This window comes from Panicum virgatum, chromosome 2N (assembly GCF_016808335.1).
Source record: "Panicum virgatum strain AP13 chromosome 2N, P.virgatum_v5, whole genome shotgun sequence".
NCBI classification, from domain to species: Eukaryota; Viridiplantae; Streptophyta; class Magnoliopsida; order Poales; family Poaceae; genus Panicum; species Panicum virgatum.
The window spans coordinates 54,406,236-54,433,935 of NC_053146.1; the positions used below are offsets into that span (position 1 = coordinate 54,406,236).

At 50.9% G+C, this 27,700-nt stretch overlaps 2 protein-coding genes and 1 pseudogene across 2 annotated transcripts; 1 reads left to right on the forward strand and 2 right to left on the reverse strand.

The window, feature by feature from the left end:
- Positions 1 to 4,106: 4,106 nt before the first annotated feature.
- LOC120661333 lies at positions 4,107 to 7,564 on the forward strand (annotated as a pseudogene).
- A 4,746-nt stretch (positions 7,565 to 12,310) lies between these two features.
- Positions 12,311 to 14,021, reverse strand: LOC120661334 (homeobox-leucine zipper protein HOX6-like). The gene is made up of 2 exons (XM_039940155.1): positions 13,242 to 14,021; positions 12,311 to 13,053 (listed from the first exon to the last, which is right to left on the reverse strand). The coding sequence occupies exons 1-2, from the start codon at positions 13,605 to 13,607 to the stop codon at positions 12,694 to 12,696; spliced, it is 726 nt and encodes a 241-aa protein (XP_039796089.1). The 5' UTR covers positions 13,608 to 14,021; the 3' UTR covers positions 12,311 to 12,693.
- Positions 14,022 to 25,408: 11,387 nt separating this feature from the next.
- On the reverse strand, positions 25,409 to 27,534 carry LOC120662776 (EIN3-binding F-box protein 1-like). The gene is made up of 3 exons (XM_039941855.1): positions 27,487 to 27,534; positions 26,651 to 27,404; positions 25,409 to 26,581 (listed from the first exon to the last, which is right to left on the reverse strand). The coding sequence occupies exons 1-3, from the start codon at positions 27,532 to 27,534 to the stop codon at positions 25,713 to 25,715; spliced, it is 1,671 nt and encodes a 556-aa protein (XP_039797789.1). The 3' UTR covers positions 25,409 to 25,712.
- Positions 27,535 to 27,700: the final 166 nt, after the last annotated feature.

The following is a 27,700-nucleotide window of genomic DNA, read 5'->3' on the forward strand; positions in this document are numbered from 1 at the left end:
GGTGTAGTACACTGTCCAAAAACTAGAATTAGTTCATGACTACAACAGGAGATACATTTGTGTGCTATTTAATCTAATCTTTATCCTAGATTAAAATAGAAGCATAATATGAACATGTGACTGTAACAAAAGTTGTAGTTTTTTATCTAAGGATTCCAAAAAATTTTAGTTTGTATTTTTATGATTTTTCTACGATTTTATACGAATTTTCAAAATTCACTGCTTTGGAAAAGAAAAAGGAAAAAGGATCTCTTTTTGCGCAGAGGCCCCTGAACTTCTGTTTCTTCTAACTAGAGGTCCCTGGCAGACATTGGAGAACAGAGGAGAGTTTGCGCGGTGTTTTCCGGCGAGGAGAGGCACCGGCGGTGGGGGCTAGGTTGGGGAAAAGGTAGAGGGGACTGAGCCGCACCTCTGGGTACCCGGGATTGGGGTTGGGGCGGCCTGCGTCGGCGTGCCAGCGGAGAAGCAGAGGCGGCGGTGGGTCTGGACCGCGGCGGCGGCGCTCCGGTAGGCCTGGACGGAGGCAAGCGGGCCGGGGAGCTTCGTTGGGGGTGAGGTGAAGCCGTTCCCGCGGTCGGTTGGAGCCAAGGGAAAGCGGAGGTGGGAGCTCGACGGTGGCCTATGGGCGGCGGCGGCCCTGCTCACCGACGGCGGTGTTCCGGCGCGAGGGGGCGGTGATGGATGGGCTCGGAAGCTTCACGGGAATAAGAGGGTTTTGTTCCCGGGGTCAGCTCGGGGCGTGGATGGCCGGAGGTGGGGTCTCCGCGGTGAGCCCGAGCTCCGCGGCAGCAATAGCGGCGGCCATGGTCGTGCTTCTGGGCGAACTCGGCTCGGTTTGCTGGAGCCAGAGAGGGAGGGTGGAGAGGGAGGGCGGGAACGCGTGGTGCGCGAGCTCAAGGGAGAGAAGAGGGCCGAGAGCGCAAGGGAGATGGAGAAGTGGCGCACGGCACGGCTCGACGCGTCGTCGTCGTGGCGCGTCGAGCGGCCGTCCTCGACGTGCGTGCAGGGAGGTGGCGCCGCGTGGAGGGGCCGAGAGGCTTCGGGAGAACCCAAGGACGGGGAGGGCTGGGGGCGCGACGAGGGAGCGGCGCGTGGCCGACGGCGAGACGGCGACGCCGTCACGGCGGACAACAGAGCAAGGAGATGGACTGAGGGCAAAATAGTAAATAAAATGAAGTTTCAAAACTCCAGTTTATAAACTCAATTTTTCTCCCTATTCTAAAGGTCAAATGAAAAACTTTTGAATACCAAACTTGCTCAAAATTTCGAGATCTACAACTTTCGTTTTAGGCAAAAGTTCATTTGAGGTTTCTTTTAAAAGATAAAAATTGAAACTTGAATGCATTTGGAAATGTCGTATATGCTTCGGAAATCAACTTTTTCTCCCATTTTTGTGTAGAAACTCGCAAAACTTTGAACACGAAAGTTGTTCGTCTTTTGAAAAACTAAAACTTTGGTTTTGGACAAAAATTCATTTGAGCTTTATTTTAGGAATTATTTTTAAAGCATATTTGTTTAAAATTTGCAAGATTATTTAAAACCTCGAATAATATGGTTCATTTGACCTATCATTTTATGTGCAAAAAATTTCATATACACATAAACACACATACATACACATGCATGCACACATAAATGTATTCGATTCCAATTTTCTTGGTTGATTATGCATAAAATCATATTTAATATTTCTTGCTTAGTTTTTAAAACTCTGGGATGTCACAGTTCCTCTCCCAGATCCGGTCTTGGGGATATTTAGGGTGGCGGACGACGAGGCTGGCTGAAGGCCGGCGGCGCGGGCTTGGCACACTAGCGCGTGGAGGCCGGCGGCGGCCCGAGGCACGGCCCTAACCCGGTCCTAGGCATGATCAATAGTGCTTAGTGCCGGCCTGGCACGACGGCCTTTTAGTGCTTGGGCCGCCATCTCGATCTATAGTGCCGGCCCGAAGCACGGCCCAGCAGCCCACCTTCCCTTATCTCTTTCACTCCCACATATAAAATCATCAAACTCTAATTTCTACACTCTCTTCTTTCTCCCCACCCCAAGTCCCCAGCCGCCCTCCCTCTCCTCCGCACGCACCCCCACCCCCATCCCCCTCGCCGGCCACAGCGGTGCCGCCCGCCGCGGTCCCCGCCGCCTCCGGCCCCCGCGCGCCCTGGCTGGGTGCCCCCCTCGACCGTCGCCACCTCCGCCGCCGGCTCCGGCCCCCGCGCACCCCCTAGCCGAGCACCACCCCCTCGTCGGCCGTCGCCGCCTCCGCCCCGCGCGGTCGCGCACCGCCGGCCACCGCGCCCCCCCCCCCCCCTCCGGGCGCCGACTAATGGGGCTGCGGCTGTGTCGCTGCCGCCCCCCAAGCCGGGCCGGCCAAGCATGATGGGCCGACCACGGCACGATGGGCCGGCCGTGCCACTGGGCCGGCTTGGCACGAAAAGCAGGCCTTAGTGCGGGGCCTGGGTTGTGAGTTAGGCACGACGCCCGACACGGCCCGGCACGAAAAATTTATTGAGCCGGATAGTGCCGGGCCACATCGGGCTAGAGCCGGGCTAGGGCCGGGCGACCCATTTGGAATTCTATACGCGGAGCGTAGGTGCCGTGGGTGCAGTGCAGAGGAATAGCATGAGGACGGCAGCGAGGCAGCGGCTGAGGAGGAGAGGGAGGCGGAGAAGAAGAAGGCGACGTCGGCAGCGAGCAGCGCTGCCCAAACGGTGAAGAAGGCGCCCTACCGCAGCTGGAGAACGTCGAGGAGGTAGGCAGCCGCATGACCGATGGCAGGATGGCGAAGACAAGACAACCCTTCCGGATTGCGGTTTTCTTTGGACCGCTTCTGAATTTCAATCGGATAAGATAGATTGAAGGAATTCTGAAATTTTTGTTGTTTGGATAGACGAGTTCCTACTCTGGGCTTATTTTCATGGATTGGTTACCTGTCCTGTGCTCAACTTATTTTCTGCTTACTCGAGTTTTAGAGGCATGGAGGTAATTACTGTTTGATAATATGAGGTAAGAAAAATTCGTGTATTTTTTTAATCATCCAATATATACCTAGATTTATCTGCACCTTATTAGTTATGGTCAGTTTAAATTTAGAGAACATATCTAGTGAAAACCGCAATCTTACACGACAAAAAAATCATCTAAATTTACAAAAAAAAATCACACATGTAGATGATATGATGATACACAACTTTGTAAAATATTTTGTCCAAACTCGACTTTGTTTGTGAGATATAAAACAATAAATTTCAAGCCAGAAATTTGTCTAGATTTTTTGTTAGAAATTTATTATTTTTATATCTCATAAATAAAATTCAGTTTAGACGAGATATTTTACAAGTTGTCCCTAGTTTACGTTGAAGTCACAACAGCTGCGGATAGCACCGAGGGGACGTGCACACTGTGTAGCGCGCACATGGGCTTCGCCTGGGCTTGTTGAGCTCAGAATCTCGGATCAGCGAGCACTATCGAGTCTCTACTTCTGTGCTCCATTGTTCCTCACTTGTGTCTGTGGTAGCCAAACTAATGTGCTTTGATGATGATCGTATTATTTTTCTGCGCTTTTGTTCCGTTTTCTTATTTTATAATTACACAATGTAAATCAGACACTCACAACACACGGATACCACTTCTACAAACGTACGTACACAATTTCTATCCCTATAAGCATTTTTGAATACGGAGCCAGCAAATTATCAAAATCGGTGAAGTCACCATAAAAACATCGCTGTTGGCGGAAACATAGTCATTGTAAAATTCTAAAATATTCGCTTTGTCAGACAATCGAACCCAGGATGTGAGGAACCGAGGAAGGAAGAGAACATCGAACGTTGACCTTTCTACAGAAGGTCGGCCCCGATGAGCCCAAAATGAAACGTTGGGACCAAACTTCGCAAGGCTAGGCCGGAGGAGGGAGAGAGAGGACTCGGCGTGCTTAATGGCCCATGTGACGCCCTGTAACGGGCTGAATTCAGAAAACCAATGCAAAACTTACTTACTAGCAAGCCCACGCAGGACCTCGTCATGGGCTTCTTTTCAGAAAGAAAAAAGGGAAAAAAATCGTCGTGGGCAGCTCGGGCCCGTCCTTCTCGCCCAGAACTTTCGACGGTGAGCCGCCGCCTCCCAGCCCCTCCCCTTCCTCCTACTTACGTCATGGAAAGCGCCGCCCCCGAACCCTTCCGCCGCGGCGGGGAACGGCGTCGAAGCGTCGGTGGCCGGCGGGGAGCGGCCTGAGGACGCGTCCAAGCAGAACCTGGCGCAGGTGACCAGCTCGATCCAGAAGACGTTGGGCCTGCTCCACCAGCTCAACCTCACCGTCTCCTCCTTCAACTCCGCCTCCCAGCTCCCCCTCCTCCAGCGCCTGTGAGTCCTCCGAGGTCGCCCTATCCGGTTCCGCTTCGTCCTCTGCCTCTTTTTAGGCGCGCTGCTTCTGTGTGGGATGTGCTTGTTAGGGTTTGCGTTGCCGTTGACCGCTGCGTGCGACGTGCCTCAGGAACGCGCTCGTGGCGGAGCTCGACACGATGCAGAAGCTCACCGAGGGGTGCGACATCCAGGTGCCCATGGAGGTCGTCAAGTGAGCTCCTTGATTTCTTATCTTCACCCACCCTCCGACCCAATTGCGCTCTTGACTTGCACTATGGATCTGACTTGTACTGTGATTATGAATGGTTTGTGTTCTTTTAGTTTGATTGACGACGGGAAGAACCCCGATGAGTTTACAAGGGACGTGCTCAACAGCTGCATCGCCAAGAACCAGATTACCAAGGGCAAGACTGACGCTTTCAAGGTATGGATGCGTTGTATCACTTCAATCATTGCAGAGATTGGTTAGCACGGGCATATATGATAGCTTCTCAGCTGCTATGTAGAACTAATTATGACTGGTTAACACTTAACATGGACAAACATGCGAATTTTCAGCTGCTCTGTATAATTTGAATGAGAATACACATTGACATGTGACATATACAATTATGTACTAGGAATTATAGATACACACGGGCTGTTCTGGTTGTCTGGCTTTCTCAATAAATGATGATTCTGCGCCTTGGTGTTGTTTGGCACAAGTTATGACTTTCTTTTGAGATGATTCCATACCATGGTTTCTTGTGATATAGATCAGTAGAATTGCCAAAGTATTTTTTTCCTGTCCTTGGATTCCAGTTTATATTTTATACTTGCATTTGTATAAGAAGATACAAAGTGTGAATTGAAGGGAATGTGGATATGTGTATCTTTGTCTTAGATTTAAGCAGGACAGGGCCTATCTTGTTCATAGTTTGACATCAGAACTACTGATTTTTTGCACTCCTGAGATTTGTTATGTTTACAGTTTGTCATCTGCCTTCCCTCAAAAAGAAGACACCTGGTCAAACCATTATCATTTTTTACAGCTTTTACCAGCCCTTTTCATGACTTTCTATAATCTTTTATAGTTAAAGTTAGGTGAAACAGCACCAAACTCTTCTGTTGTATTGCTCATACAGATAGCTAGCACCGTGTTATCTTGTTTATTTCAGTTGGTGATTCAGATTTCTGAGTGGCTATTTTGAAGTTGGAATAGTTAGATAGGAAATTCTTTATGCGACGCTTAGTATATCATCTATGCAAGGTCCTGTTTTTTTTCCCCATATATGGTTATCCGTGTTACAAAAGTTAGAAATTGATCATAAAATTTACCATTCTCAGTGATCAAATGGGTGCCGTTTATGTGAACGCTGCATTATCTTTAAGGGATTTGCAATTCATATTGCATTTTATTAAAAAAATATGAACTTACTTCATTGAAAGTTGGTTTGTTTCAGAGCCTACGGAAGCATCTTCTTGAGGAGCTTGAACAGGCTTTCCCCGAGGACGTAGAACAATACAGGGAGATACGTGCTTCTTCTGCTGCTGTAAGTGGAAACACAATTGTCCTTATCTGATACCCGTATGGCATCGAAGCCAATATGAACTTTACTATTTGTTGAACCTAATAAGATTGGCTTATCCTTAACAAGGGAACGTATCTGGTGCAAACCACAACCTTCGTGAAAACCCGTGCAAACCATGACAAAAAAGTCGTCTAAATTCACCAAACAAATCACACATGTAGATGATATAATGATACACAACTTTGTAAAATATCTTGTCCAAACTCGACTTCGTTTGTGAGATATAAAAATAACAAATTTCTAACAAATCATCTGGACAACTTTCTGGCTTGAAATTTGTTATTTTTATATCTCACAAACGAAGTCGAGTTTGGACAAGATATTTTACAAGATTGTATATCATCATATCATCTACATGTGTGATTTTTTTGATAAATTTAGACGACTTTTTTTGTAGTGGTTTGCATGGATTTTCACGAAATTGTGGTTTGCACTAGATATGTTCCCCCTTAACAAATGACATTTATAGTTTGATTTAGGGATGAGATTAACCAATGTATACACCTTTAACTATAAGCTGCCTATTTAAAATCTATTGTTGCTATTAAAGGGTTTAATCTAATTTACACCAAAATTTATCCTCTATATTCAACTTCTATTTTGTAAATTTACAGGCTTGTTCCTTATCAGTTCAAATATTCGATTGCATATAAGTTGTAGGCTAGGCAATACCTAGCTCTTATTCGGTGTTAGTTGTTTTATTAGGCAGACTAGTCGGGGGTGGTTGGTTCCTAGTGCCTAATCACACCAACTAGGAACCAACTAGGACTAGGAGGCCACCTTTTAGAATACTGCTGTTAGAGATTCAAGAGACAATTAAATGGCATAATTACTTTGGAACTGTACAGCTTTAAGATTAGATCATCTAGTGTCACTATCAATTGGCCTCGATTTTCTCTGCGTCTTATTCATAAGGAGCTGCCTGGGGCAGGTTCTGGCAAGTACTGCGTCGATCCTGCCCAGGCAGACCTTTTTCTTTACCCTAAATGTTCATAAACCCATAACTCAGATGGACCAGGTGGTTTCCTGCTGTTTCATGCAGGAACTGAGAGTTACATTTGCCCTTATTCGTTTTCAACTATTTAGCAACTGGTAACAAAGAAAGGTGAAAAGTAAATTGTTTCTGAGAAATATGTAGGTTTCACAAAATCCTGCTCCTATACCAAGTTTTCGGCAGGGTTTTTTCAGTGACTGCTCGTGCCTAGGCGAGGCGGCACCTCTCCACCCAGCGACTATGCGAGCCTAGGCTAGCGTGGAATGCCGCCTTGTTGAACACTAATTTTCACACATTGCTAGTGGTAAGAATAAGCCAACATTTGTATCTTGTTGCATTAATTTTGTAATTTTTCCATTTTTTATGCAGGAGGCGAAGCGGTTGGCTCAGTCCCAGAGCACTCAACGGAGATGTCAAAGTGAAAGCTGAGCACTGACAGAAGGGTGCACCTGCAGAAGGGCAAGTTTGTTTCCTGTTTTTAGTTTGGAGATGGCTTTGTTAACCAGAAACATGCATGTCTTTCTAAGCAATCGCCCTTCATATGATTGATCAATGAATCTGTACATATTGTAATAACATGTGTGGCCCAATATTTTCAACTTAACCGATAACTGAAATCAATTAGTTGATGTTGCATTGTCATAGCTTGCTCATTAGGTGTTCCTCTAGGCACTAGCTCAAGAAAATGTGAAGCAGGACAGTGCAAGTAGCTAGCTATGTTTTGGTTTATCTGAAGGTTTTTAAGCACTACCTACCTACCATCTAGGGTTGCAGGTGTGCCGCATACTTCCTTACTGTCACGATATAATGCATGTGATTGACAATAAAATAATGTAATGAACATTAACAATTCATGGGCCTGTGGGTACTTCTTTGTACTCCATTCACTTGCTAATCCAGTTGGTGGCTGCCCCTAGATTCATTCCATCAGTCTATGCCCTAATACTACACTAGAGCTAAAATTATCTTAGCGATGAGCTTGCTTTGGCGTGTGTAGGGGCACTTGTCTTGTTGCCACGTTTCGGAGTCGTCGCAATGTTGGCACATGGGATTGGCCGTCGGCGTGTCCATATATGAACACGTACGGCTGTGATGCGAGAAACGCGTAGGCACACTTTGGCTAAGGATATGTTATGTACTAGAGACGAACACATGATTAACCGATCGATCCAGCTCATGGATGGCAAGAAGGGTGGTTGCAGCTCATCGCATATGATGCTAGGCGCTATGATGCTAGGCGCAGAAGGGAGAATCGGTTGCTGCAGGTGGGTCTGCACAACTTTCTTCTTCCGCCAGGGTTCGGGGAGGGGGTTTGCGGGGGTAATGGTGTCTGCACAACTTTGAAGAGGAGGGAGAGGTTGGTAGGGAAGACCGTAAGTGGTGTCGAGTTGCGGGCATGGTGCTCGGCGGGAACGATGCCGGCTAAGGGTGGCGGCTTGACAATCGGTGGGCTAGAAACCGGACGGGGAAACTCGGATCGGAGGTGATTAGCGGCGGTGGCAGTGGAGGGCGCCGGCAGGTGCTCTTCTGCCCCGCAAATCGTAGAGCGCAATGAATAAACCCGTGTCAATGTATACTTGTAGCAAACTATATGACTTGAAGGGAAAAATGATATGATATTGCGAGTACGAGACTGATCCAGCACTTGCAAAACTTATAGTAGTCACTGTGCTTGGCTTAGTTGGCTGATGAAGTAAGCCTGATATTGACTTATAGCTTGGCTTAGTCACCGATATATATAATCTATATATAAACTTATCAAAGATGCAGATGTCTTTAAGACGTATGAATGACCCGCGACCGCGAGCAAGCGTATGACCTGGCCATTGGTTTGTTTCTGAAAGATATTCGGACGGAGTACAACCGAATATGGATAGCTCTTTTTTTTTTTGCCCCTTCTAAGATCATTCTACTACTCTGACTTGATTGTTCCGAACTCCAAGGTGCTGGAGCTTATGAACAATTCCTTCCTGGCCACTCATCAAACTTCAGGTGCTGTAGTAGTATGCCAGAAGTAAATTAAATAAATGAACCACTAATCAAATCAAAGGTGCCACTGTTTCCACTTCTAAATAAATGAGGAAAAATGTAGCCAATACTTGATCCCATGTTAAATTGTTGCGTACCATGTGCTCGTTTCTTGTGTGCTCTGTAACCTGTTTGGCGTCGACACCTATTGCTGCCAATTGACTCCCGATGGACCGGTCAAACTAATTGCTTACCAGGTATCCGAGCAATAAATAATGCGTCTTCTATAGTAGTACATGGTAGCTGTACCAAGGTATACTCCGCCACTGAGTACGTAAGTGATACTCCGGGCTGGCCACGTGTGCATCTGATGACGCCAGAAATCTTTCGTTCGATCAACAGGCTGTACAAGTGGCTCCATTTGCCGCCGGGATTAGGAATTCGATACCACTACTGATCTGGATTAAACAATTTCTCCGGCCCGCCGTGGCCTTCCCTTCCTTCCCCGATGGCGATGGGGGGCCGTCGCCTTTGACAGAGAGTGAGACAGGGACGCGCTGCCTTTTTTTTCTTGCTTATATATAATACGTGGGTCGTGAGTTGTCACGTTGAGTGGAACCCATATCGGTGAGATGGAAGCAACGCTAACCACCTCCACGATAACACGACAAGCGCCTGTGATATTCTGGAGCCATGGATGATCGCCCTCACTCACACACTCGCCAAATACTATATAATTCTTTTAGTGTTATATATAATATATCTATATCTATATCTGTATATGTACATATTTCTAAAGCGAGTAAGATTTCCATTTAAATTTTTAATTTGGTTCGTCTTGTATCATAGACAAGTGGGTCTTAGTCCATCGTGTATGCTAGCAGACCAGCCCTCCATCCACCACTCGATCATGTAGATATCTACAAGTTAACGAAAGGATAACTATACGTGTCCGATACTTATAACAACTCTATCTGTGCAATACCATTTTCTAAAATAAAGTTTTCACCTAATTTTTTGGTTTGATCCATTTTCTATCATAGACAAATAGGACTTAGTCCATCCCGTATGCGAGTCAGACCAGCTCTTCATCCATAACTCGATCATATAGATCTCTACAAATTAAAAATCGGACAACTATACGTGTCTAATACTTATACTTACTCTATTTGTAGCAATACATAGGTGTAATTACCTAGTGTTATATTATATAAACCTGGCTGAAATCCTTCTAGGGCCCTGGGGGCAGTGCTGTCATCACGGACAGACAGAGCTCGCCTTATATCTAGGATTCTACACCGTCATGGCGTGGTACAGTGACATGTCATTTTATGCCGTGGGGCCCGCGCGGCAGCAGCTGAGGGCGAGAGAGAAAGGGACCTCGGCGAATAAAACAGCTCTGGGTCGGACGCGCTGCGTTGCGTGTGTATCCCAACAAACAGCGGGTGATTTGGTCTTATGTTAATTGTTACTGGGGGTAAGTTGCTATTTCTCGAGGGCGTGATAATCTTGTGTTGGAGGCGTTATAATTGGGTCTCGTGGTGGTGACGGTGAAATCAGGATAAGTGATATGCGGGGGTGCTAAGCCTCCTCCAAGGTACTCCCTCCATCCTAAAATATAGGTATTGGAGGATTTAAAATTTATATCTAAATATAAAGTATCCTAGAGTTTTTTTACAAAAACACACTAATCTCCTTGATTTCAGTGCTAGTTTTGTAAAAAATAATTAATTGTGCTAGACTAGGGGAGTAAAAATGGCAAACTGGTCTCTTTGGTTTTAGTGCGGGCACTGAAAATTAAGCAATTGATTAACTGAACAATATGCTAACGAGAAGTACATACATCTTTTCTACCTTCATAATCTGTCTGCAAAAATCCAAGATAACCCACATTTTAGGATGAAGAGCGTACGATACCAGCTAGTACCTAGTTCTAAGCATTCTAGAAGACATTCCTTCCAATACCTAACTTTTAGATTATAGCTCGTAATACGAATGACCCCACACGCTATCCTCACGTAATTTTGAAGTGCGTGTATGAGACTATCTCTTGATCAAAAGATAGCTCTTCTCCCTCCTATTGAAATATTAAAAAAAAATTGTATGAGCCAGTTTATATGCAACCAATGGATCGGATGAGGCCTAATAATAAACAAAAACGTGTACTTGTGCCACGACTTTTTTTATAACCCGTTTTTACCACGTTTGTGTTGGTCGCTGTGGCCTTTCGCATATGAAAGCGTGAAACACTCTAGTCGCTTGTACCTAGCTAGGATAAGTCTTTCTTATTTTTCTTGCGAGGAAGCTAGGATAAGTCTTGGTAGAAACTAGAACTAGGATAAGCCAAGGATCAGATCAAAGGTCCACTTTCCATCATCATCATGTTTTGACTTCATTTCGATCTCGGTCCTAAATCTGTTTGACGCATGATCCACCATCATGAACCTGGTAGAGTCGAGCATCAGCCAGCGTACATGAATTTACTTGACATCAGTGCACTCGCTTGCTCGACGTGACGGCCTCGAACCGTAAGCTTATTCAAGTACAAGCACGCATGCTCCCATGAAGATTGTTGTCCGAGGATGAGCGCATGCCCCCGTTGATCGTTTCTTGGGGGAGTAAACAAGGAAGTGCGGTTTCAATTCCACTCAACAAGAATTGCAAACACTAACACTGGAAACGTAACTTCGGACAACTCGAAATATTTTGGCATTACCGAAGTTTTTCTTTTCACAAAATCCATCTCCATCATTTCCGCGAATAATATTCTTGGCCAAAGTCAAATCTTTTTTCACCGATACTCTTTGCCTATGATGATGATCTAGTAATTTTTTAAAGATATAGTTACTCCCTCCGTTCAAATTATAGGTCATTCTAGTTTTCTAAATACATAGTTTCTCTATGTATTTAGATATAGCATATATATATAGGTGCATATGCATATAGTCAATATTATGTATAAAAAAGCTAAAACAATCTTTAATTTGAAATAGAGCAAGCACTATGTTGCGCCCATTCAAACTCCTATTACCTTTGGATCGTTCCTTCCAGTTGTACCTTCGTTTGCCGTCGTTAACGGGAGTGCGATCCAGGCTGAACTCACTAAACAACACTAGAGATCCCGCATCAAAATTTATGACATTAGAATACGCATTTCGGCTTGACCTAAGCAGCACCTGCATAAAAGAATGGCCGCATGCATGTTACCTGTGTGATCTGTGCCACCCTGTACCCTCCCGTACTGTACCGAGCCCTGCTGTTCGATTCCCTTCCCCTCCCTCCTCTCCTGCTCCATTAAGAATCCCGATCCACGTCGGCGTCTTTTCGCTGCCCGTGCTTCCATGTTCATGTTCTCTCCACTCTACTACTAGCTGTTCATCAGCTATCTTTGGGAGAAAGAAACAACGAAACAAGTAAAGAAAGAAAGAAAGCGGCCATCGAAGAACATGGCCAATCAACTAGCTCGCATGCATGTGACCTTCTCTCTATAGGCTGGTTTTGATCCTTCTCTACATGTTCCTGGATTACATGATCTGCGACAGCAGGAGGGGGAAAAGAGAGGAAATTTTGCTTGCATGATGACGACGAGGAGAAGAAGAGACTACAGCCTGGACGTACAGATTGAACTGGTGTTTGATCATCTACTGGTGAAGCTATGTACACCGTCGCTCCGGGGCTGATCATCACCTCTACGGACTCGTGTTCTTCGACCGGCGGCTTACGTGCTCCGATAGATGTCGGAGTGGTCCGCCGCCGCTTGTGATCGTCGCACCATGCATGATCTGGCGATCATGATCTGGTGGTCACTCACTCAAGGACTCGAATTCCCACCATTGCGAGCTGCTGCAGGTCTGCTCCGTCGTCGACGACGGCCAGCAGCTCGACTGGAACTGGAACGGCTGGTGATCTGGCGGCCCCGACGTGGTGAACCCGGCGGCCGGCTGCTGCGGCGACGGCCGGAAGAGGGCGCCGGCGTCGTCGTCCGCGAAGTGCGCGAACTTGCCGCCGTCGGCAGCCTCGGAGGAGTAGAGCCCCGCCCCGGCGTCCGCGAACTCTTCCTTCATGCCGCCGACGCCCGGGCGCACGTCTTCCCCGGCGCCGGCGCCGGCATTGCCGCCGTACTCCCCCCGCGGCTCCTGCAGCATCTCGGCTAGCTTCTCCAGCTGCAAGCGCGAACCGAGCGATCGTTATGAGCAACGACCATGGACCGCATGGGAGTACGATGAACAAAAACTTATTTAGCTAGCAGCAGTGCCGTGTGCCGTGATGATGATCATCCGGCAGGCGACGGACCGACGCGCGCGCGAGAGATCGAGATGTCGAAGGATCGGAGGCAAGCAAGACTACCAACCTGCTTGAGGAGCGCGTGCTTCTCCTTCTTGAGCGACTCGTAGCTGCAGAGGAGCGCGTCGTAGTCGTCGCGGAGCGCCGAGTACTCGCGCTCGAGCTGCTTGGACTTCCAGCGCGCGCGCTTGTTCTGGAACCAGATGGCGACCTGGCGCGGCTGCAGGCCGAGCTCCCGCGCCAGCTGCAGCTTCTGGCGCGGCTCCAGCTTGGTCTGCGTCGCGAACATGGACTCGAGCGACTTGATCTGCTCCTCGCTGAAGCGCTTCTTGTTCTTGTCCAGCCCGCCGCCGCCGCCGCCGCCGCCTTTGCCCTTCCCCCCGCCGCCGCCGACCTCCATCATCCACTCCGGCACGTCATCCTCGCCCTCCATGGCCGCCGGACGATGACGACCTGGCTCACCGCCTCGCCTAGAGCTAGGCTAGCCTCCTCCAGCTCTCGCTCGCTCGCCCGATCGAACCGGCTGCCTTCCCCGCTGCTGCCGGGGAAGAGGAAGGAGGAAACAAACGGGGGGCAGCCGGATCGCAGGCGAGAAGCAAGCAAGCTGGCGAGGCCGGGCGATCGACTAGTTTAATCGGCGTGATAGCAACGGCGCGTCCAATGGAGCGCGGTGGCGTGCGCGCGCGGCCTGTCCCTCTCCCCCTCCCCTCCCCGCCTCGCGTCTCTGTAGCCCGCGAGCCCCGCTGTGCCGCCCGCGTCGCTATCGCGGGCCGGGCAGGGGCACAGAATTTGCTCCCGATCCCTATCCTCCCTCTCCCTCACTCTCTCTCTCTCTCTCTCTCTCTCTCTCTGTCTCCAGCCAGACGCAGCGCCCGGAGCCTGCGCCAGCTCGCGCGGGGGGTAGGAGGAGAGACCCTGGAAGCCGGTGGCGGCCACGTATATATCGGTGGCCGCGCGGCGATTTTTTTCTTTACCAGAGTAGCGAGTGGTGGCGTGGTGGAGGTTGTTTGACGGCGCCGCGCCGCGCGGGCGCGTGCCACCTTGGCAGCGGCGCGAGGAGGGGGCGGGCTGGACGCTGGAGTCCGGAGGAGGGCGCCGCCGCCGACCCGACCCGACGGGTGCGGGATAACGTTAACAAATCGCCCGCGTGGCTCCGGTCCGGTCCGTTGAGCTGCGCTGCGCTGCGTGCGCGTGGCTGGCTGGTTGGTTGGGAAGATGGGCAGGCTAGCCGCTAGCTAGCGGCGCCGCGCCCGGAGCGGACGTGTCGAGCGGGCAGTGCGATCACCGCCCCAAGTAGTGTGCTCGATCACGCTACCTCACCGCCGCCGCGCCCGTTCAATCCGGCGGGCGGCCGCTGCTGTTCCGTTCCTCCGAAACCAAAACCGTCGCTTGCTCGCAGCTCAGGAGTCAGCACGGAGCCATATCGCCTGGCTCATAGTACGTGCAAGCAGCGTCACCTGCATACCGTGCCCAACCCTCGTAGCAACACCGATCACCCGCGTAGTACGTTTTTGACTCGCCTTCTTCAATTCCTTTCACAATCACAAGCATCACACGGCACACATACATCACCATCTCGGCACGATACGTGGTCGCGTCTACGGCAACAGCACCCTATGAGTCACGCGCTGGCGTGTCGCGGGCGCACGGCGTTCCGGCTAGCCCCCAACACCTGGTGCCGGAACGGACAAGCTGACAGCCAATGGTGGTGGGGGAGCACCGGAGCAGAGCAGCAGACGGCGTGGCCGGATTGGGGGACGGGAGCCGGCGAGGCAGCGACGCTACCGGCCTCCCTGCGCACGTCACCCAGGTGTCCTCCTTGACGCGACGCTGCACGCCTGCCCGGCTGGCGCTCCCGAGTCCACGAGCCCCGCCTAAACTACTACTTACTCCCGGGTGATGGTTGATGCCTTCCCGGTTGCTATCTTATCACGATCCTCCCAGAATTTCGTGCCTTGATAAGCTACTTATCGTTGACTGGCAAAAGCCCGTCGCCTTTCTCTGCGATGGACTGACTGAACGCGTAGAAAATTCCGTCCAGGCGCCACGCCGGCTCGGATCGGATGTGCTCGGAGCCTCGGATCGAGCACTTGAGCTTTCCTGTTCATCGCCAGGCCGGTCTGGATTTTCCTGCCATTCAGAGCAGAGCATCCGCTTTAATGCGTGGGTTTAGATGTGCTAAATTTGGCTTAGGATGCACTTCGAACGTGGCTTTTGTCGGCATCTGTACCAAGGATACCTGCTCCTACTGCAGCAAGGTAGGACTCGCGTGGTCATCCATAACTACGTACTAAGGGGCAGAGCAGCCGGACCCCAGGGGTCAGGCTCTTACCTTACCGGGCCAACGGCCCCGGACCCGCTCCCCGCTCTGGGACGGGTCCGGTGGCGTCACGTGTCCCTGAGGAGGGGAAGCTCCGCGCCAACAGCCGAGGGCCCAGATCCCCATATGGGTCCGAGACCTCCCCGCGTCCGTCCGGGCCTCCCACGCGCGTAGAACCATTATACCGCCGGGGCGGGGTCCGAGGGCGCCACGTGTCCCGCAGGCGCAGGCACGGGCGTGAGTCTTCCGCTGGAAGACTCGCCCACCCACCGCATTCAATGCGGGTGGTTGAGGCGTGCTCTGTCGCCGTGGCACGCGGGGCAGCTTTTGTCAAGCCTCGCTGTAGACCGTATATTACCGAGGTTCACAGTGCAGCCGCATGCGCCGCATCCGCGCAGAGCCCGTCTGCCGCATTAAATGGATACGACGTCACGGCACATTTTCATCATACCGCATACGCCGCAAGCTACACGGCCCGTTCAGCTACGCGGCAGGCAACGCCGCAAGCTACGCCCTGGTGCCGTTTCGACAAGACAGGGCATGGCAATGCCGGACGGAAGATTCCCACGGGCAAAGCAAGGAAATCCAGGAATAAGAACTCCGTCGCCTGCAACGCCATGATGTCTGTACAGTATGTTATTTTATACTACATCATTAGGCCCACCTGTCGAGGACTCAACGGCCATGTACGCGCCTCCCTTGAGATATAAAAGGGAGGCGCTCGCTGCACACTCTAGACTCTCTAAGGCCAAGGGAAGGCAGACCCTGGGCTAGTCTCTCTCGCCACAACACAGGCTCGGATTCACTCCGAACAATCCCGTTCTCAACCTCTTGAGAGCACAAGCAATACAACACACAGTGGACGTAGGATATTATGATCCGGCGGCCCGAATCACTCTAAACCTACTGTGTTCATCATGTTATTGCATCTAGATTGGACTAATCCTAGCTAACCCCCGAGTACTCACCCTCTGGGTTTAGACGGGTGCACTACGCCACCCGACTGTGGGTTTGCACACCACGACAGCTTTAATTGTGCGAGACGAATTTTGTTTCAAACAGTAGCTGCTGTACCTGCCGTTCCCGCTGAGGATCCAAATTGATCGCCTTCGTTCCCCGTCGGGCGAAGCAGATAAAGCTCGGTCCGGAGCCGATCGAGGCGAGCAAGAACCTACCCGGCATTAATGGCCGCCGTGGCGGTGGCACTGTTCATGGACCCTCCCCTCCCGAGGGCAGCACCGCCGACCGATCGCCATCGGCGCCACTGGGGCGGCAATGGCATCAGGCGCGGCATGGAGAGGGAGGGGGCGGAGGGCCAGGTACGGCGCCCAACGAGAGGCGAGGAACCAGCCAGCAACGCGTGCCGCGGCTCCAGCGCCTCGGCATGGCCCTGATCGACGCCGAGCGCGGGCGCGGATTCGACAGGGGCGGGCCACCGGTGCGCACACGTACACGCATCTCGATCCCGTCCCCTGTCGGCGTCGAACAGTGCCCGGATTTGGCCTCCGCTGGCCGCTGCCGGCCGCCCCGCTGGCCCGCTCCCGCTCCCCACGCCCGCCTTTCTTCCGCTCCACCACCCACCTTGCCCTCCCCGGTTGCTCCGGACGCATGCTGCCGCTGCACATCAGCCCCCCCCCACCCCCCCCCCCACCGGCCGGAGTTGCGTGCGAGGCTGCGCTACGCCGCCGCCGGCATCTAGCTGCGTAGCTGGCTGACTAGCTACGTCCGTCGCGAGGTGCCTCTACGTGTCCCTGGAGGCGTGTCACGCACGGTGGCTAGTCTACTAGTAGTGTGGGAAATGTAATACTGTAGTTATCGCCTTTTGGGCCGTTTATGAGTTTGGGCCAGAGGCCGTATTGTTAGCTATATGTACTTCGACGGACTTCTATCGGGGCACGAAAGAAAAAGAATGGAAACAATCATATCTGCATCTCTTCTCTTCCTCCCGTGTTCTTCCTCCTCTGCGATTCCCTTCTGAGTTCTTCCGATCCCCCTCTCAATCTCTTGGGATCAGCTATCGTGGTGCTCTGATCGCCTCATCCGAGGTCAGGACACTACAATTGGTATCAGACTCAGTCCTTCCTTGGCTCTCCTCCGCCCAGTTTTCTTCCGCCGCCTCCCCTGATCGGGTCTGCTTTCCCGGCGACTCGATCCGCTCCGCCGCGAATCCTTCCGATTCCGGCGTCCACGCCCCGCCCACCGACTCCCAGTCGGCGGCGGCCACGCAAATCGCCGGTTAGCCGCTCCGGCGCCGTCGACCACCACGATATCTTGCGCCGCTTAGGGTTTAGTTGGGGATTTACTTGTTCTTCTCTCGGCGAGGCACTCGATTCATCACGGCGCCAAATCGCCAAGCCGCGCACACCCGTCAGATTTGCGCCGCCATGGATGAGATGGAGGAGCGCATACGCAAGCTCTTCGAGGAGAAGCTTACTACGGTCGTGACCAAGCTGGAGGACCTGTCCCTGCTGAAGGAGCAACTCACCGACATGAACACCAAGATGGTGGAGCAGGCGGGCCGCCTCGACCAAGTACAAACCAAGGTCGATCTGGCTATGACATCCCTGGGTTCGGTTCAGCAGGAGCAGCTGCAAGTCGCCCGTGCGCTGAAGACCTCTGCGTTGCCGAAGCTGACCATTCCGAGCCGCGATGGCTCCGGCCTGATGGGTGCTCCCCCACGATTTCCTCCCCCACCGCCTCCACAGTATCATCCCTCACACGTGGTATTTCCTCAGTCTCCTGTCCTCCCTGATTCGAATGCTATTGCGTCTGATGTCGTGGGTACTGCTGGGGATGGTCGCCAACTGATTCCTATAGGCATGGGTAGTTCTCGTACACATGGACTTCATGATGACTCTGGTTCTCGTCGCCCTTGGTTACCTAAGATGGAATTTCCTCGATTTGATGGTACTGATGCTAGAATTTGGATTGATAAATGCACTGCTTATTTTGCTATGTTTCAAATTCCTGAGGGGTTTCGTGTTACTGCTGCCACTATGTACTTGGATGGTCGGGCAGCACACTGGTTTCAAGCTTATAAGGATTCCTATGGTGTATTGAGTTGGGATCAGTTCCAGTCTGCAGTACTTGCTGAATTTGATGTTACCACCCATAGAGATAAGATTACAGAGCTCTTAACTCTTAAGCAGTTTGCCACTGTGGCCGAATATAAGCAGTCCTTTGAGCAGTTGGTCTACAGCATTCGCCTGTATGATAAGACAATTAGTGAACCATTCCTAATCTCTCAGTTCGTGCTTGGACTTAAAGAAGAATTGCGAGCAGCGGTCGAGATTCAGTTACCTGACACGGTGACTAAGGCTGCCACTTTGGCTGCAATCCAGGAGGGCCTGTTACTTAGACAGAAGACACCACCCCATAAGTTTTCATCTCCCAAAAATCTTACTGCTGGTAAACATGACTCTCCAGCACCACCTCCAGTTAGTGAGCTCTGGAAGGCTAGGCAATTAAAAGAATACAGGAAGCTCAATGGCTTGTGTTTCAAGTGTGGTGAAAAGTTCATTCTTGGTCATAAGTGCAAACAACCTGCCAGTCCCACTCTGAACTATATTGCAGTAGATGAAGGGGGGGATGGTGGTATCATTTTATCAGATGAGGTGCTGGAACAGTTGGAATCGCCGCAATCAATATATGCTCCTGACGATGTATTTGTCTCTCTAAATGCTATAACAGGAGCTGACAAAGCTAGGTTGATTAAATTCAGAGCATTGGCCAGCAATCAGGTGGTGCTCCAACTGCTTGATACTGGGAGTTCCCATACATTCTTAAACGCCGGACTCTTGAACAAGTTGCCTTGTAATATGATGGACATTGCTCCAACAGAGGTTAGGGTGGCTAATGGTCAGACAATTATGTGCACTCAGATGGTGAAGAATTTTTCCTGGTGGGTGCAAGGCCACACTTTCACAGTGGATGCTTTGGTTTTACCATTGGGAGCTTATGATATGGTGTTGGGCATGAACTGGTTGGAACAATTTCGACCTATGACATGTGATTGGCAGGATAAATGGGTGGAATTTCACTATCAGGACAAATTGGTCAAGCTGCAAGGAGTGTTATCTCTTCCTCCTCAACTCCAGGAAATCTCTGCTGAGCAGTTGTACAAGTCCAGTAAGGGCAATGATATTTGGGCTATGGCAATTGTCACCCCTGCACTAGATGTGCCCCCTCCTCCAACACCGCCAATTCCAGCCATTATCCAGCAATTAATCGATGAGCATTCCGCTGTTTTTCAGGACCCCAAAACCTTACCACCATCCAGAATCTATGACCATGTCATTCCATTGATTCCACAGGCCACACCTGTAAATTCAAGACCTTATAGGTATTCACCACTGCAAAAAGATGAGATTGAAAGGCAAGTCAGGGAGATGTTAGCAGCTGGACTTATCACTCCAAGCATGAGCCCCTTTGCTTCTCCTGTCTTATTGGTGAAAAAGAAGGACGGCTCTTGGAGATTTTGTGTTGATTACAGGAAACTCAATGATATCACTGTCAAGAACAAGTTTCCGATGCCCATCATTGATGAACTGCTGGATGAACTTGCTGGAGCTCATTATTTTGCCAAATTGGATATGAAATCTGGTTTTCACCAAATTCGAATGTTACCTGCAGATGAGTACAAAACAGCGTTCAAAACACATAATGGTCACTTCCAATTTAGGGTCATGCCTTTTGGCCTCACAAATGCTCCTGCCACATTCCAATGTCTCATGAATGCCATATTTGCTAAATATCTACGGAAGTTTGTGTTGATCTTCATGGATGATATCTTAGTTTACAGTCCCACTCTGGAGGCTCATGCTGAGCATCTGCACTTGGTCTTTGAAACTTTGAAAGAACACAATCTGGTTGCCAAATTCAGTAAGTGCACCTTTGCACAAACAAAGCTGGAATATCTGGGGCACATCATCTCTGGTCAGGGAGTTTCTACTGACCCTACTAAAACTCAAGCTATGGTGAATTGGCCAGTACCATCCAATGTCACTGAATTAAGGGGATTTCTGGGCTTGACAGGTTATTACAGGAAATTTGTCAAGAACTATGGGCTGATTGCTAAGCCACTTACACAGTTGTTAAAACTTAAGTCCTTCAGCTGGTCCTCTGATGCTCAGCAGGCTTTTGAACAGCTCAAGTATGCTATGACTTCCACTCCTGTTTTGGCACTTCCTAATTTTCAGGAGCCATTCGAAATTGAAACTGATGCTTGTGAGTCTGGAGTAGGAGCTGTCCTCTCTCAAAATGGTCATCCAGTAGCATTCTATAGCAAAGCATTGGGTGTTAATAACAGAAAACTGTCAATATATGAGAAGGAGTTCATTGCTATATTGATGGCGGTTGACAAGTGGAGATGCTATCTTCAGAGACGTCCATTCACCATTAAGACTGACCACAAAAGTTTGTGTCATCTACAAGACCAAACACTATCTACTGAGTGGCAGAAGAAAGCCATGGCCAAATTGGCTGGACTCCAATTCAGGTTGCAGTACAAGAAAGGCACTGAGAATCGTGTAGCTGATGCCTTGTCTCGGGTGGGTCATGCTTTTGAATGCTCAGCCATTTCTGGAGCTGTTCCTGTGTGGTTACAGGAAGTCCTTAATTCCTACACCAATGATTTGGCTACTCAGCAATTGCTCGCTGAATTGGCAGTGGTCAGTCCTAACTCCTCTGGATTCTCCCTCAAAAATGGCTTGGTGTACAAAAATTCACAGCTATGGGTTGGTGCTAACACTGCTCTCAAGACCAAAATTATTGCAGCATTTCATTCTTCAGCGGTAGGTGGCCATTCAGGTGTTCAAGCCTCATATCAAAGAGTAAAGAAGCTGTTCCATTGGCCTGGTATGAAAGCTGATGTCGACTCTTTTGTCAAACAATGTTCTGTATGCCAACAAGCTAAACATGAGCATTGCATGTATCCCGGCCTATTGCAACCACTACCTATTCCAGAAGAGTCTTGGCAAGATATTTCCATGGATTTCATAGAAGGTCTGCCCAAGTCTGATTCCTTCTCAGTAATTCTGGTAGTTGTAGACCGCCTCACCAAGTATGCTCACTTCCTTCCCCTTAAGCACCCGTTCACTGCTAAGAGTGTAGCTCATCTCTTCTTTGATAATGTGGTTAAACTCCATGGTGTTCCAAAGACAATTGTGTCTGACAGAGACAGAGTTTTTACTGCATCATTTTGGCAAGAGTTTTTCAAGTTGCTTGACACTAAGCTTCACATGAGTTCAGCATACCACCCCCAAACCGATGGCCAGACCGAAAGGGTCAACCAATGTCTTGAGATGTTCCTTAGATGTGTGGTCTCTGATTCTCCAAAACTTTGGCACAAGTGGTTGTCCTCTGCTGAGCTATGGTACAACTCCACATATCACACAGCCCTTCAGTGCACTCCATTTAAGGCACTGTATGGTGTCGATCCTAATCCTGGAGCTGTTCCTGTCTTGCAAAATGAAAGTGACACTGAGGCCTCTACATTTTTGCAACACCGACAGGATTTGCTGGACAGATTGAAGGAGCATCTTGCCCGTGCTCAGAACAAAATGAAGACCTATGCTGATAAGAACAGATCTCTTCGTCAGTTCCAAGTGGGAGATTCGGTGTATCTAAAGCTGCAGCCCTATGCTCAGTCGTCTGTTGCTAACAGACCCTTTCCTAAATTGGCTTTCAAGTTCTTCGGCCCTTACAAGGTGGTTGAGAAGGTCGGTCAAGTAGCTTACAAACTTGCCCTTCCTCCTGGTGCTCAAATTCATCCTGTCTTCCATGTTTCCCAATTGAAATCATCCATACCAGACTTCACACCAGTGTTCGCAGATGTCACTGCTATTCCTCACCTGGATACCCTGGAGGTTATTCCGGAGCTTATTCTTGACCGTCGCCTGGTGAAGAAAGGAGACTCTGCCATCACATAGGTACATATCAAATGGAGTGGACTGCCTGTTACCATGGCGACCTGGGAGGACTACTACGTTCTGAAGGAGAGATTTCCCACTGCACCAGCCTGGGGACTGGCTGGTACTCAAGGCGGCGGCAATGTCACGCACGGTGGCTAGTCTACTAGTAGTGTGGGAAATGTAATACTGTAGTTATCGCCTTTTGGGCCGTTTATGAGTTTGGGCCGGAGGCCGTATTGTTAGCTATATGTACTTCGACGGACTTCTATCGGGGCACGAAAGAAAAAGAATGGAAACAATCCTATCTGCATCTCTTCTCTTTCTCCCGTGTTCTTCCTCCTCTGCGATTCCCTTCTGAGTTCTTCCGATCCCCCTCTCAATCTCTTGGGATCAGCTATCGTGGTGCTCTGATCGCCTCATCCGAGGTCAGGACACTACAAGGCGGGACCTGCTCTGCGCCCGGCCGCCCGCCATGCTGCTCGCCGTAGCTAGGAGCACTGTAGCTGGCGAACATCCGGTCCCTGGTCTTCACTGAACTGTACCGTACGTGGTTCGTGCAGTTTGTCTGAACGACGAATTGGTGGCGAGGTAAATCTTGCTACCGTATTGTGTTACTGCGTGTGCGTGGTGGAAGAGCGAGCTTTGCTTCGTTTGGGGGTGGACGAATCGAACGTCGTGATCCTCCCCGACAGGCGCGGATGGTTTCTTCGACCAGGACAAGCCCGCCCGGGGATGAACAGCATTACAGCAACAGTCAACCGCGGGCCGGGGGCTCCGCCCCGCACAGACGGGTCGACGGCGACAACCGGTGGTTGACTCGTCCGCGACCTCATCATCTCGAGAGCGTTGAGCCTCCAGACTCGAGAGAGGATCACGGTGATCGATCGACAAGCAGTGCCACAGCGCATGGTGCTTGCATTATTGCACCTGCGAAATCTGAAACCTCGTCCGTGGCCAACGCCGGTCGCCGACCAACCTAGGATCCGTGGTGCGTCGAAACTGATGATTAAAGCACAGCGTCGAGAACTCGAGATCCGAGGAGAGTAAGCACTGCTAGCGACGAACAAGAAAAGGGAGCAGGAGCTAGTAAGTACAGTACAGCAGTAGTTCTCGTACGAACCCCCAAGCGTTTCTGGTAGCTCGCTCGTCACGGTCAGGCACTGTCTGTGCATCGACGCACGATCCATCATCCTGGTGGCAACCAGATAGAGAGATACGGATTCAATTCAAGAGCGAGACAGTAATCTCTCTTTTTTTTAGAAAAGACGGCGACGACGACGGAGGAGGAGGAGGAGCCTTTTCATGCTGGGATCCTGAGGAGAAATTTCTTTCGGCGCGTTTTATAAGAGGGAGCGCGACTCGAGCGTGACTCGACTGGACTGTACCCGGCCAACGCACACGCACCGTGTGTTTGGTTGAAGGGTAGGGTCCAACCCAGATGGGTTGAACCCCCTTTTCGGATGTTTGGATGGAGGTTGGAGAGGGTTGGGTTCGACCCGAAGGGGAATATTCGGCTGAGGTGCGGGTTGTACTCGTCCGTCAAAATCCAGCGGACGAGTCCAACCCCCGTTTCCTCCGTCTGGGTCCGTCTTCACTCGCGTCGCCGCCTCCCTCCTCACGCTCCCCCCATGGCGTCCCTCCTCCCGCTCCCCGCGCTCGCGCTCTCCAACCCTAGCACCTCTGGGCGCTGCGGCGGCGGCGGGTGGGCGGAGGCGGGGCCGGCCGCGGTGGCGGCGGGCGGAGGAGGCCGGGCCGGCCACCCGGCGCCCTCCCGGAGCGAGCCAGAGCCAAGGCCAAGGCCGGGCCGGCCACGGCGGCGGCCGCAGGGCAAGGCGGAGGGGCCCGCGTCGGGGGCGGCGGGCGGAGCTTGGTCGGGGGCGCGCGGGCCCGCGTCGGGGGTGGCGGGCGGAGCTTGGTCGGGGGCGCGCGGGCCCGCGTCGGGGGCGGCGAGGGCGGAGCCGCGTCGGGGGCGCGCCGGCCCGCGTCGGGGGCGGCGGGCGGAGCTTGGTCGGGGGCGCGCGGGCCCGCGTCGGGGGCGGCGAGGGCGGAGCTGCGTCGCGGGCGTGCGGGCCTGCGTCGGGGGCGGCGGGCGGAGCCGCGTCGTGGGCGCGCGTCAACGGCTGTGGGGGGCGGCGGGGGCGACGAGTCCGGCAGCGGGGGCGGTGGCGGGGTGGCGGGAGCGGGGCGGCGGGGGGCGGTCCGGCAGTAGGAAGAAGAAAGGAGAGGGAGAGAGAAGACTGACATGTGGGGCCCACTAACGGAGTGAGTCTTGCCATCCATCCCGAATTCCCAATTCCCTCAACCAAACACGTAATGGGTTGACTCCATCCCTAAAATCAGAGCTACAACCAAACAATGAATGGGTTGGCTCCGTTCTCAAAATGAGGGTTGGATCCAACCCAACCCACTCATCCCGCAACCAAACACACGGGCACAGATGTACAAAGCACAACGTCCGGTCCGGACGATGACGTAACAGGCCAAGGTGGGCTGGCAGGGCTGCGCATGCATGCGGGTGGGCTCTGGCTGCATCCTACGACGGGCCATAACATTCGGTAATCAGCTCAGCCCGGGCATTAGCGAAGGAGCGCAGACATGACCGTGTGATCTGGTAACGGGTGCGTGCGTGTGGTGTGTGAGTGTGAGTGGCCTTCCCCTAGACTCTAGAGGCTAGGCAGCCGAGCGGCGCGGACGCAGGCGGCACCAGTCAGCTGACGCGAGACATGTGCCTGGAATATCCGACGCCGGGACGCCTTTTCGCTGGAAAGGCGCTCTGCCAGCAGCCTCGCGTCGCGCACGCGGGACCGGTGCCCATCCGCGCGGCGCCCGTCACACCGGATCGCGAGTGTGAAGTGTGATGCTAGACACCCACCCCTCAAGTCTGCCTGCGGATGGAAGCGAGACAGTAACATCCGGTGTTTTGATCTCGAGGGGACATTCGAATGAATGGTCAGAACTTACAAGCCAGAGCATATGCAGAGACGCAAAACCTGGCTTCCTACGTCGACCAAATCAACTTTTTTTTTCTTCATCTTGTATTGCGACAAACAAAACCTGCACTGCAGAGCTAGACATACGCAGCAGCAGCACCCACGTTGTCGAATGCGGTAACCAACAACCTCATGCTTCGGTTCCACATGGCGGAAAAAGTTCGAAAGTAAAATACCAGTTTAAGATGAAAACCCAGGCAAGCTGATTTCAGGGTAACACATGGAACCCGGTACCAGAATACCAGATTGTACACGAGAAAAAGCTGAAACCAGCATCTCGCAGCCAAGTTTATTCTTGTCCTGGAGGTTCTGCTCCCTTAGTTCTCGATCTCCCAGCGACAGTAGCGCCGGTAGCTGTCAACGGTCTCCTGCGTAACATTAGGGCAGTCCGACAAATTCACTCTCCTAAGCTCTGGCAAGGATGATGTGGCCAAGATACGCAGAACATTGTCGGTGATCAAGGGGCATCCCATTAGATTAAGCTCCTCAAGGTGCTCAAATCCTGCAACCATGAGGCTCTCGATGTCGCTGTTGTTGATTTGAACACGATTTAAGCCCAGCTTGATCAGATTGGGGCACTGCGCTCTGAGAAACACCGTAAAGTTGCCTGAGATCTTTGGGCATTCGTCCAGGATGAGTTCCGGCAGAGCTTCCAGGGAGGATCGTGCAATAATGCAAACATGCATGTCTGTAACATGGCAGGACCTCATTTCAATCTTTGCGATCCTATTGCGGTGCAGGATGCTGCTTAGACAGCTTGCGATACGAACAGGTGCTGGAGATCCAATGAGCCTAATCTCCTTCAGCCCACGGCAGGCTTTGTCGACCCATGACAAGAAGAGGTACATAATTTTCTCACAGTGCTCCATTCTGAAGACCCTCAGCTTCGGACACCACCGGGCCACAGCTCCATCAAGATGAAGTGGCGTCATTATGCCAAAATCACATGAATCCAGAATTATTGATTCAATTGTTTCGCAGACCAAGGACATTACTTTCATTGCAGCTGCAGCTGTAAAAAATTGGAACCTGGCAAGTTTAATGATCTTAAGCTTCATGGGATTCATGGCATCACCCACCAGCCATATCAGGCCCCTGTCTGTCACTCTGCAGTCATCAATCACCAAATGCCGTAGCATTCGGAAGTGAATTCTGGCAAACTTGAGCATGCCCAGGTCCTGTAAACCTGGGCACTTCACCAGGATGAGACTAGAGAGCTGTCTAGCAAACTTGAGCATGCCCAGGTCCTGTAAACCTGGGCACTTCACCAGGATGAGACTAGAGAGCTGGCAAAACAAGCGACAATGCCTATTGAGGGCCGATGATTGTCTTGCACCAATCCAATGTGACTCGCCAGCCATCATGCCCTTGAGCTCAAGCTTGTCTAGATAAGGTTGGTTCATCAGTAAGGACAAGACGGCGTCTTCTCGAATTTGAGGACAGCTTCCCAGAGCAAGAGACTCAAGTCTCTTGGAATCCTGCACTAGGGCTCTTAGTGATGCCTCAGTGATGGACAAGCTCCCTTCAATACGGAGGGACTTTAAGTTTGTGCATTGCTTAGCAACCTGTGAAAGACCATCATCACTGATTGAAGACTGTAAAATCACGAGATTTTCTAATGCAGGGCAGTTTGAAGCAATGATCCATGCAGCTTTGTTTGTGAGAGATAAGCAGTTGACGAGACAAACAGACTTCAGGTTACGGCATGCAGTGGTTACAAAACGAATAGCACTATCAGTGAGCTGAGGAGCACCAGCAAAAATAGCCTCACGTGGTCCATTACGAAGATCAAGATCAGTCACCACATCCCTTGAATGTATAGCAACAACAGCTGCCACAAGCTTGGCATCATCAGCATCAGACAGGTGAAAGCAACGGTGAACAGCTTGATGAACACTGAAGGGGCTCCAAAAGTCTGGTCCCTGAGACCAATATGTCGGCCCATCTCCAACAGACAGAGGCGCATGATTCCCGATCTCTACAGTTTTCCAGATGTCTGAATATTTCAGCTATGCAAGCTTCTGGTAGCGTGTTTATCAAATCCTGCTGAAGAACTCTTGACTGATGATACATGGACGGACCTAGTGGTACCTTCTGACAAGATTGAAAAGCAGTTCCAAGACAGCTCGATTGCTTCATGTCTCCCACCCTACAAACAAATTAGACAAGATTTGGAACCACGAAGAAATAATGAAACTGATTATGAACCGAGTTGGAAACAATTCTATAAAATATTAACATGTAAAGAACTCATCCAAACTAAGTAATATACATTTGTACTGCAATATATTTCTTTGTTAATACA

Excerpts from the sequence above, each read along its gene's own strand:
- LOC120661334 (XM_039940155.1), bottom strand. The coding sequence starts at position 13,607 with ATGGAGGGCGAGGATGACGTGCCGGAGTGGATGATGGAGGTCGGCGGC. Across the intron at positions 13,054-13,241 it reads AGCACGCGCTCCTCAAGCAG|CTGGAGAAGCTAGCCGAGAT; the intron begins GTTGGTAGTCTT and ends TCGCGCTTGCAG.
- LOC120662776 (XM_039941855.1), bottom strand. The coding sequence starts at position 27,534 with ATGAAGCAATCGAGCTGTCTTGGAACTGCTTTTCAATCTTGTCAGAAG. Across the intron at positions 27,405-27,486 it reads CTTTTCAATCTTGTCAGAAG|CTGAAATATTCAGACATCTG; the intron begins GTACCACTAGGT and ends AAGCTTGCATAG. Across the intron at positions 26,582-26,650 it reads CATCCTGGTGAAGTGCCCAG|GTTTACAGGACCTGGGCATG; the intron begins GTTTACAGGACC and ends TGAAGTGCCCAG.